The 11962-nt window shown below is 40.5% G+C and overlaps 1 protein-coding gene across 1 annotated transcript in view; it reads right to left on the bottom strand.

The window, feature by feature from the left end:
- Positions 1-2636: 2636 nt before the first annotated feature.
- LOC137277083 (uncharacterized) overlaps positions 2637-11962 on the bottom strand; it is a 41293-nt gene continuing 31967 nt past the window's right edge. Inside the window, exons 3-5 of the mRNA XM_067808782.1 lie at positions 5643-5726; positions 5433-5468; positions 2637-4292 (exon numbers count right to left, since the gene is read on the bottom strand). Of these exons, the coding sequence (XP_067664883.1) occupies positions 4135-4292; positions 5433-5468; positions 5643-5726 (278 nt within the window). The 3' untranslated portion in view covers positions 2637-4134. The remainder of the gene's footprint in view (positions 4293-5432; positions 5469-5642; positions 5727-11962) is intronic.

Here is an 11962-nt window from a genome sequence, read left to right as displayed (position 1 = left end):
CCATGTGGGACATGGACTTCACCTAGTGTATCCATGTGGGACATGGACTTCACCTAGTGTATCCATGTGGGACATGGACTTCACCCAGTGTATCCATGTGGGGAATGGACTTCACCTAGTGTATCCATGAGGGGAATGGACTTCACCTAGTGTATCCATGTGGGGAATGGAACCGGGTCTTTAGCTGCCCCACCGCCCCTTCTGCCTTTCATATCTACTGAAATTCCGAAACCACCGGTCAAACATCTTGAAGATAGCATTAGACGAGTCCATTTCTCCCGATGTTCTGACTGGACAGACACAGCTTCTCACGGTTCACCTTCACCTTGGGAGAGGGATTACATGGACCATGAGATAGGAATTACCTTCACCTTGAGAGAGATTCACCTTCACTCTGGGAGAGGGATTACATGGACCATGAGATAGGAATTACCTTCACCTTGAGAGAGATTCACCTTCACTCTGGGAGAGGGATTACATGGACCATGAGATAGGAATTACCTTCACCTTGAGAGAGATTCACCTTCACTCTGGGAGAGGGATTACATGGACCATGAGATAGGAATTACCTTCACCTTGAGAGAGATTCACCTTCACTCTGGGAGAGGGATTACATGGACCATGAGATAGGAATTACCTTCACCTTGAGAGAGATTCACCTTCACTCTGGGAGAGGGATTACATGGACCATGAGATAGGAATTACCTTCACCTTGGGAGAGATTCACCTTCACTCTGGGAGAGGGATTACATGGACCATGAGATAGGAATTACCTTCACCTTGAGAGAGGGTTTGCTTTCACCTTGAATGAGGGTTTACCTTCACCTTGAGAGAGGGATAACCTTCACCTCACAAGCGGGATTGCCTTCACCTTGAATGAAGATTTCTTACATTGCATGATAATCCCTCTATTTCTTAGGAACTTCTTGATTGAGACCTATTTTTTCACAAAGCCCGATAATGTGATTATATACGATAGCATAGTCTTGCAATCGAATCAGGAATATTGCTGGATACGACGTTAAACAACATATAGCAAAAATAAACAAATAGCTTAATAAAATCGTCAAAATATCTATCAAAACATCCTCGCTTCCTCCACGCAGAGGAGTGTGAATGAGGGTCTCAGTAAAGACGCCAATCAATATGTCAGTAACGGTGTCAATTAGAGCGTCAGTGAAGACGTCAATCCCTATGTCAGTGAGGGTGTCAATAAGTACGTCAGTGAAGACGTCCATCACTATGTCAGTGAGGGTGTTAATTAGTATGTCAGTGAAGACGTCAATCACTATGTCAGTAAGGAGGTCAATCAGTACGTCAGTGAAGACGCAAATCACTATGTCACTAAGGGTGACGATTAGTAGGTCAGTGAAGACGTCAATCACTATGTCAGTAAGGGTGACGATTAGTAGGTCAATGAAGACGTCAATCACTATGTCAGAGAGGGTGTCAATAAGTACGTCAGTGAAGACGTCAATCACTATGTCAGTGAGGGTGACGATTAGTACGTCAGTGAAGACGTCAATCAGTATGTCAGTGAGGGTGTCAATCTTTTCGTCGGTGAAGACGTCAATCACTATATCAGTAAGGGTGTCAATAAGTACGTCAGTGAAGACGCCAATCACTATGTCAGTAAGGGTGACGATTAGTACGTCAGTGAAGACGTCAATCACTATATCAGTAAGGGTGTCAATAAGTACGTCAGTGAAGACGTCAATCACTATGTCAGAGAGGGTGTCAATAGGTACGTCAGTGAAGACGTCAATCCCTATGTCAGTAAGGGTGACGATTAGTACGTCAGTGAAGACGTCAATCACTATGTCAGTGAGGGTGTCAATCAGTACGTCAGTGAAGACGTCAGTCACTATGTCAGTGAGGGTGTCAATTAGAGCGTCAGTGAAGACGTCCATTACTATGTCACTAAGGGTGTCAATAAGTACGTCAGTGAAGACGTCAATCACTATGTCAGTGGGGGTGGCAATCTGTTCGTCAGTGAAGATGTCAATCACAATGTTAGTGAGGGTGACGATTAGTAGGTCAGTGAGGACGTCAATCACTATGTCAGTGAGGGTGTCAATCACTATGTCAGTGAGGGTGTCAATCACTATGTCAGTGAGGACGTCAATCACTATGTCAGTGAGGGTGTCAATCAGTACACCAGTGAAGACGTCAATCACTATGTTAGTGAGGGTGACGATTAGTAGGTCAGTGAGGACGTCAATTACTATTTCAGTAATGGTGACGATTAGTACATCAGCGAAGACGTCAATCACTATGTCAGTGAGAGTCTCAGTGAAGACGTCAATCAGTATGTCAATGAGAGCGTCAGTTGAGAGGTCAATCAAGCGTGTCAGTGTCAGTAAGACGTCAATTCGTGCGTCAACACGTTTTGAGTGACTATTGTTAACTGACAACTGGGTCGTACAGAAATATGTTATTCAAACTCACAGGGATAAGCCCTGTCCATGCTCTACCGGAACCATTACCCCGATATTTCCAAGTAGTAAATGTTCATTAAATCGACTTGTCCTGCTGGGTAGTCACAGCCCCTATATCATTTGGTAATCACACAGTACAGTCCGTTTGAGTCAGAAACGAACCGATGAACTGCGAAATCATTGAACAAAACTGCCACATAAATATAAATAGTGCACGTTTATCATTTACTAATACCCAACAGCTTGCTGATATTTGAAAAAATCCTGACTCCACCAAAAATGTTGTTAAAGAGACTATCCTTACTGAAAATGCACAAGTCTTTGTAGCCTAGAAAAATGAAAAACTGTGAATGCACGTGCAAACACAAAATCATGAGGTCAACTGGTGCATGTTTGCCTAAACTGAAAAAGCAAAGTGATTTTTTTTTCATTTCGTTGACCTTTTGGAAATGCCGTGTCTTACAAATGAAGAACGTCAACGTGCTATTGGGAGGCTCCATGCTGGTCGGTCTGTGGTCACTGTCTTTCACTGTTCCAGACAAACAATTTTTAATCTCACGATGAGATTGCATCAAACGGGAACAGTTGCAGATCGCCCGACGCCAGGAACGTCACGTGTGACGTCACTTTGGGAACGCGCAGCAATACGATGACGTCATCTTCGCAACACATTTGTCACTGCAACTTCCACAAGTAGGGAGATGTTTGGTGGAAGGATAACCTCACAATCTGTCAGAAATCGCTTGTGTGCCGCTGGACGTCGCACACGGAGACCCCACTATGGACCCTTCTTAACGCCTCTTCATGGCCGTAACATCACAAGGCACATACCGTTTACTCACAGACAGTTGGTACTCGATTATGTTCAGTGACGAATCTGGATTCAACTTGAGATTTGTCGACGGCAGGGCCAGTGTGTACTGCAGACGTGGTGAACATCACGCTCAAGTCTGCGTCCGTGAGGTTGACCGATTTGGTGGCGTCGGCGTCGGCGTCATGCTTTGGGGATCTTTTTGCACATACGGACGTTCTCCTCTTGTTGTTGTTTAAGGGAACTTAAATGTTGTCCAGTACAGGGATAAGATTTTGCAACCTGTTCTGCTTCCGTTCACGCAGAGACACGAACCGGTACAGAATGTTCTAAGAAATGCTGGTGTTCAAGTCCTGGATTTGCGATCGCTTAGCCCCGACCTCAGTCCGATCGAACACATATGGGACGAAATGGGTCGACGTGTTCGTCAACAAGTCAATCCAACCACAGTTGCAAAATCTTCAACGTGTCCTTGTTGAGCAATGGCGACGTCCTCTGTCAGTGTTCACTAACGTTCTGAGATGCATGAGGAGACGTTGTGTGGTTGTACGAGAGATAGGCACAATCGTTACTGAACACCTCAGTTCCACTGTTCTCCGTTCTGTGAACTTCATTTTGGAGGGTAGTCCGACATCATTAATGTTAGCAACGTTAAAGACAAGCGGCGAGACGTGTTTCTGTTGTCTGTTGATGTCCAGGTGTTCTGTGCACAGCATACAACTAACCTAATTGCCTTAAAATAAGAATTATAATTATAGTCCCCAAAATACTGTTTTCATTTTACTCTGTATATATAAGGTTATTATAATGTGTATATGGTGCACCCTTAAACGTGTTAACTTGTTTCCTTCCTTGGGTGAAGTTACCAAACACACGAGGGCACCTTTATTTCGGATAGTCACACCTCTTCAAAGTTTGATTATAAATGGTGTCGTGACCACATGGTTTGAAGGATGCCTTCCCGTTGCTACATGTTATGAAACCTTCTGGTAAATCACAAACTGCATTATCACCCTCGCGCTGATCACAAGTCACATTGCAGACTGAAACAGAAACGAGAAAGTGTGTCACTGATGCCCATGATCTACGGAAAACAGAAAGACATATCGGGATTGATTTGTACCTAGAGGAATACACACACACACACACACACACACACACACACACACACACACACACAGACACACACAGACACACACACTTCTTGCCAACCAGTGCAGAGTTACCTCGTACATCAACCTTGTTTGGTGTTATGTACTGCAGACTGTTTGTGTAAAGCAAGGTGGTGCATAACGAACGTCAATCTTCTTACCGTATTTAAATAAATCCTAAATCCAGTAATATACATGGTCCACACCGATGCCCACGACTGTTAGCAACACTGACTTTCAGAATACAAAAGTGATACCAAACATTTACATTTGCCAGATTATAAACACATGGCATGACACAGGCCAGATATCCGTGATCTGACGCAGACGTGGGACATATGGCAGTGTTCAATTCTCCATCACAAGGGATAAAATTTAACATTTGACGTGAAAAACAGTAAAGGGTCTTTTGAACAGTGTTTGTTTTCATTTGTTGTTTTTTTAAAGGAAATTGATTTTATTTATTAATTCTGATATGTTCTATAGATGTATTTCAATGATTGGAAGTTCAGATTGGTATCTTCGCTAACTTCGTTAGTGGCTGTATGCTCAAGGGGTTTAAAGTACTGTATAAGTATTGCCCTCCTGAGAGGGTACATAAGTACCAAAACATTCTAAACATTAAAACTTTCCGCTGTCTTACCGTAGCATATGTGTATTTTTAATGTATGGCTGGATGTGTCTAAATTGCTAACAACTGAAGGTATGGCGTAAATTCAGCTAGGGTCGATCCTGCAAAGGTATTGTAAGTCCCCATGGTCCCTGGTATGATGATGTACCTTCAGCTGTTAGCGATCTATAGTCCATTTTTATTGAAATCCAGTTTCAGAAATAGTTGCCAGTTTTAATTCTAAAATGCTGTGTTAATCTGGAGGATTTACTGTCCTTTGTTGACAGGTTTGTATACTTTGCACGTATTTGTGGTGGAATTTACAGCTCGTTTTAGTCACGATATGGCTGAACTACTGGCGATGTAACTTTAAATATTTACTGACTCACTCACTCACTCACTCATAGATCAAATGTACTTACCTGAATTGATTCTGTCTTGTGTTGTGTTCAAGAAGCCTGAAATAACACGGCCACATTAGTGGAGTATGTGTGTATCCTATACTGCAATATAGGTATGGATATCAACATGGAACATCATGCTGGTGGATTGATTAAATGAAAACCACCTAAAAGATGTCTACTATTTTTAAGTATGAAATATACAGATATTGTCAGTCAAGGAAATCCCACCTAAACAGGTAACTTCAATGCAGTCAGTGGTTGAAGAATTTGTGGATATGGTGGGCGCGGTTACGTGGTCATCTGTCTCTTCCTCTGAAAGTAAGAAAAGGCGACGTTAGTAAAGCACCTGCACAACACAGTAACAGTTTGTTTTGCCAGCTGTGTTTGGATGAAGTCTTCACACCCGTGGCGAGCCACCTCCTCGTGGTGAGTGCTGGGTAATGCTAAGAGCTCGCCGACACCCCCGTAGTGGACCCGGGGGGGATATTTGGTCCACCAACCCGTTTGCCGTGGGTTGCGGCCCTGTGTCGGCGGAGGAGGGGATCCTGGTGGTTGAGGGCAATAGGGACCTGTAACCGTGTTCCTGTTGCTCAATACACCACTTTGGCCCTGACTTCGCCTAGACGGGTGGTCGAATGGGCCCGGTTCGACCAATCGACTAGTCATGCCAAGCCCTGTGCGTGGATTATTTATGTAATTGCACAGATTTGATTTTGTACTGATGGTGAACTTTCTATCATTAACCATGGCTCAACCCAAAAAACACAAACGAGCACTAGATGAGTGTTTGTCCTCGGACGAGGACAGTGCTACAAACAGATTACCGGATACATGGAGTAGATTTTTGGTTGTATCTTCTACTGACGGTGAACCTCTAAAACTCAATCCATTTGCAACATCAAAAGCAATTTATGGACTTGCTGGGGATGTCCAAGCTGTTACAAAAATTAGATCTGGGTTTCTCCTCATAGAGTGTAAAGCAGCGAAACAATCAGCTACCCTCATAGGTACAAAACAGCTTGCAAATACTGCAGTATCTGTTTCTCCCCATAAGTCTTTGAACAGCAGCAAAGGCATCTTGAGAGACAGGGACCGGTGGCTTGCCCACATGAGTGAAACAGAAATCGCCCCTGAACTACAAAATCAAGGAGTCACTCATGTCAAACGATTAACTTTTAAGAAAAATGGAGAAACTTTCAATACAAATACTTATTTGATTTCTTTTTCACAACCGAAACATCCAAAGTATATCAAAGCTGGATATTGTAATATCGAAGTGGAGCAAAATATTCCAAATCCACTTCGTTGTTACAAGTATCAAAAGTTTGGTCACGGTGCCCAATCTTGCAGGAATCGTGCAACATGCTACAGATGTGGTGAAGAAGATCATGAAGGTTCGGACTGTTTGTCTTCTCCAAAATGTGTTAATTGTCTGGGAGACCATATGTCTTCATCAAAGTCATGTGAAATCTGGAAACGTGAATATGAAATTATCAAAATCAAAACTCAAAAGAATGTCACCTATCATGAGGCAAAACGTTTAGTAAATGCAGCCTCGCCTCAGTCATCAAGTATAACATACTCTGCTGTCGTTGCTCGCCCTCATGCTAAATCTGTGCTGTCTGTTTCATGTCAGACAGATATCACCTGGGTTAAAGCTGACAAACAAACCAGATTCTGCTGGTGATAAGAATCATGCCACATCAGCTTGCCAGACTGAATCACAAACAATATCTCCTGCAGTGAAAAATCATTGTCATAAAGTAGATTATAGACAAAAATCTGATCGAGTACAAAAGGGATCACGTGATCCTGTACAAGTCTATAACAAGTTTCAACTTTTAGAAGACATGGACGTCTCTCCTCATCCCCGTGCGCGAAATAGAAGCAGTTCGCCTCGGAAGGGGAAAAGTCGGTCCCCAGTACTACCACCTGCTATTAAATGAACAATAATTCCTTAATCCAATGGAATTGCAGCGGACTTAGGACCAATTTTAATGAAGTACAACTACTAGCACAGGATTATAAACCATCAGCATTTAGTTTTCAAGAAACGTACTTGAAACATACTGATAAGTTCGAATTGCGTGACAAAGCCACTGGTGGATGTTCCATATTGGTGAGACATGGTACTATTCATAGCCCTGTTCCTCTTAAAACCAATCTTCAGGCTGCTGCTGTTCGTCTTACTTTACATATAACTCTTACTCTTTGTTCCTTGTATATCTCCCCTTCTTCCATTCTCCATCAGAAAGATCTTCAAGATTTGTATGATCAATTACCAAAACCCTGTATCATAATGGGTGATCTCAATGGACATAACCCATTATGGTGAAGTCCTGATACCAACAGTAAAGGGAAAGTTCTTGAAGAGTTTATATCTGATAATAATTTATGTATATTTAATGATGGCTCTGACACGTATTTGCATCCTGCAACGGGAACATATTCATCTTTAGACCTGTCACTCACTGATTCAAACGTTTATAATGAGTTTGAATGGTCAGTCCATAATGATCTTTGTGGTAGTGACCATTTTCCTACAGTACTTACAGCAATTAACCCTTCCGATGATCCGCCTGTAACAATATGGAATTTTTCAAAGGCCAGTTGGCCATTATTTCAGGCCACCTGCCTTATGGATGTCTCTGATCCAATTAAAATGTTCTCAGACAAACTAAAACATAAAGCTGATGAAACTATTCCTAAGTCCTCTGTAAATCCGCACATCCGTAAACCATGGTTTAATGATGAATGCAAACAGGCTAGGAAAAAGAGGAAGAAAGCAGAGAAATATTTTCGTCTTCATCCCACTGTTCATAACTTAAATAATGTAAAAATCAGTTACGCTAAAGCTCGACGAACGTTTAAACACATTAAACGTCATACTTGGAAAAATTACGTTTCCAAAATAAATTCCCGTACTCCTATGTCAAGGGTATGGAATATGATCCAAAAAAGTAAAGGCAAGGGTTCCAAATCCAGTAGTATTCAGCATCTCAAAAATGATAATAACATACTAAGTGAAAAATCTGATATTGCAAACAAGTTAGGTGAAACTTTGGCTAAACATTCGTCCTCCTCAAATTATCATCCAAAATTCCAGACTTATCAAACACACCAAGAGAAGAAACTAGTAACTTTTAAATCTGATAATGGTGACGATTATAATGAGGTATTTTCATTACATGAACTTCATACTGCGCTATCACAGGCTCACGACACTGCAACAGGACCTGATGATATCCATTACCAACTCTTAAAACACTTGCCTGAATCATGTCTCGAAACGTTACTTGGCATTTTTGACCATATTTATAACACAACATTTTCCCCCTTCATGGCGAAAAGCCATAGTTGTTTCTATTCCAAAGCCTGGGAGGGATCATACAGATCCATCAAATTACCGACCTATTTCCTTAACTAGCTGCCTTTGCAAAACCATGGAGCGAATGGTAAATAATCGCTTAGTTTGGTTTTTGGAAACCAACAATCTGATTACTGATATACAATGTGGTTTTCGTAAAAACCGAAGCACAACTGACCACTTGGTTCGGTTGGAATCATTTGTAAAAAATTCTTTCATTAAGAAACAACATTCAGTATCAATCTTTTTTGATCTCGAAAAAGCATATGATACTACTTGGAAGCATGGTATTTTGAAAGATGTACATTCTTTTGGGTTGAGAGGTCGCTTGCCTCAGTTTACATCCAATTTTTTAAATGACAAACAGTTTCAAGTACGTGTGGGATCAACCCTCTCAGACTATTTTCCTCAAGATCAGGGTGTTCCACAAGGCAGTATTTTGTCTGTGACTTTATTTAGTATTAAAATCAATAGCCTTTCTAAGGTTTTAAGTGATGCAGTAGATGGATCACTATTTGTGGATGATTTTAATGTTTCTTGTACAGGTAGAAATATGCATACAACAGAGAGGCAATTACAAATTTGTCTCAATAAAATTGAAAAATGGTCACTTGAAAACGGGTCTAAATTTTCTATAACAAAAACAAATTGTTTGCATTTCTGCAGAAAGTATAAATCGCATAAAGATCCAGAACTATTTCTAAATGGCACCCCCATCAAAGTAGTAAAGGAGGCCAAGTTCTTGGGTCTTATTTTCGACTCACATTTAACTTTTCTACCCCACATTAAGTCCCTTAAAACTAAATGCCTGAAGGCACTTGATCTGTTAAAAGTTGTTTCCAATTCAAAGTGGGGAGGAGACCAAACTACCCTACTCCACTTATACAGATCTCTCATCCGTTCGAAACTTGATTACGGCTCCATCGTTTATGGTGGAGCCTGTAAAAGCAACCTCAAACTACTTGATTCTATCCACCATCAAGGTCTAAGACTATGTCTTGGGTCATTTAGAACTTCTCCTATTGACAGTCTTTACGTCGCGGCCGATGAGCCATCTCTTACTCAACGACGTATAAAACTCTCCTTACAGTATATAACAAAACTATATTCTAATGAAGCCAATCCTGCATTTAACTGTGTTTTTAATCCTCTTTGTGAGGATCTGTACAATAAAAAGTCTTCTCTTGTTCCGCCTCTGGGACTTAGAGTGAAACCTTTTCTGTCTGCTTGCGGCATCTCCTTCCCGTCTACTTTCGTCTCCACCTTGGCAGTTTGTTAGACCCGAAGTTGACCTAACAATGACAAGTTTTAAAAAAATCAGAAACAAATGAATTACAATATAAGCAAGAATATAATCAATTAAAAAGTAAATATAATACATACAAATCTTTATTTACAGATGGGTCCAAGGATGGTGGCGCAGTGGCTTGTGCCACTGTCATTAGATCCAGAAGAATATCTTTCAGATTACCAGATAATAGTTCTATTTTCACAGCAGAAGCAAACGCTATATTAACTGCTCTTAAATATATTGAAAGACATCCCAGACATAAACAGTATATTATCTATTCTGATTCTCTTTCTTGCCTCCAGGCAATTAAAAACATGTCATGTAAACATCCACTTTCAATAGAAATAATTGAATTATATAATAATCTTGCTACTGGCCAATACGACATCGTCTTTTGTTGGTTACCCAGCCATGTAGGCATTTCTGGCGACACAATGGCCGATCTTGCTGCCAAAGCAGCACTAAAAAAATCCGGGACTCCACTTCTTATCCCATACTCTGATTATAAAGCTACAATTAGATCGTATATCCGAGATCTGATGCAAAAGAGGTGGGACACCCAAATAGGTGTAAATAAATTACATGCAATAAAACCTTATATTGGTTATACCCACTTGGGTTGTCAATCAAGATTTCAGGAGGTCATTATGCGGCGATGTCGTGTTGGCTATACTAGATATACTCATGAATATCTTTTGAAGGGTGAGGATCCTCCATTCTGCATCCCTTGTGATGAAAGAATCACAGTCAAGCATGTCTTGCTTGACTGTGTTGAGTATTCCATCACAAGGGATCAGTATTTTAATTCACAAACTATGAAGGATCTTTTTAGCAATATTAGCCCTCATTTAATTATTGCATTTTTAAAGGAATTAGATTTATTAACTGAACTGTAAATAGATAAATATTTTATAATTGGAAGATTAAATTAGTAACTCAAATCGTTACTGGCTGTACCCTCGAAGGGGGTTGAAGTACCGTAAAATAATTGTCCTCCTGAGAGGGTACTTAAGTCCAAAAACATTTGAAGTAAATTTAAGTTTTCCAGCTTTTTAATCGTAGAATAAGTGTGTTTTTAGTTTATGGCTAGATGTGTCTAAATTGCTAACAGCTGAAGGGATGATGTAAATCCAACTAGGGTCCATGCAGGAAGCAAATGCACTGTAAGTCCCCATGGTCGTTAGTATGGTGATCTACCTTCAGTTGTTGGCAACCTATAGCTCATTTTTATATTGTACTGTCCTCAATAGATACATTGTTTTAGGTCTATTCACTAGTTTTACATTCTAGTCTGTGATATCCTAGTTAGTTTTACTGTCCTTCGTCGACAGGGTTATACAATGTATGTGCTATTGATTCATTTGTATTACTCATTCTCGTCACGATATGGCTGCAATATTGCCGATGTGACGTTAAATATTAACTCACTCACTCACTCACTCACTCACTCATACACTCACAATAAAGGGTTATAGTACAGTCATTCCCAATAGAGGGTTATAGTACAGTCATTCCCAATAAAGGGTTATAGTACAGTCATTCACAATAGAGGGTTATAGTACAGTCATTCAAAATAGAGGGTTATAGTACAGTCTTTCACAATAGTGGTTTATAATGCAGTCATTCCAAATAGAGGGGTATAGTACAGTCATTCACAATAGAGGGTTATAGTACAATCATTCACAATAGAGGGTTATAGTACAGTCATTCCCAATAGAGGGTTATAGTACAGTCTTTCACAATAGTGGTTTATAATGCAGTCATTCCAAATAGAGGGGTATAGTACAGTCATTCACAATAGATGGTTATAGTACAATCATTCACAATAGAGGGTTATAGTACAGTCATTCCCAATAGAGGGTTATAGTACAGTCATTCCCAATAAAGGGT

This window comes from Haliotis asinina, chromosome 1, assembly GCF_037392515.1.
Source record: "Haliotis asinina isolate JCU_RB_2024 chromosome 1, JCU_Hal_asi_v2, whole genome shotgun sequence".
In the NCBI taxonomy this organism is placed as follows: domain Eukaryota; kingdom Metazoa; phylum Mollusca; class Gastropoda; order Lepetellida; family Haliotidae; genus Haliotis; species Haliotis asinina.
The sequence above is the reverse complement of the archived record's forward strand: the minus strand, read 5'-3'. Positions and strand labels throughout refer to the sequence as shown.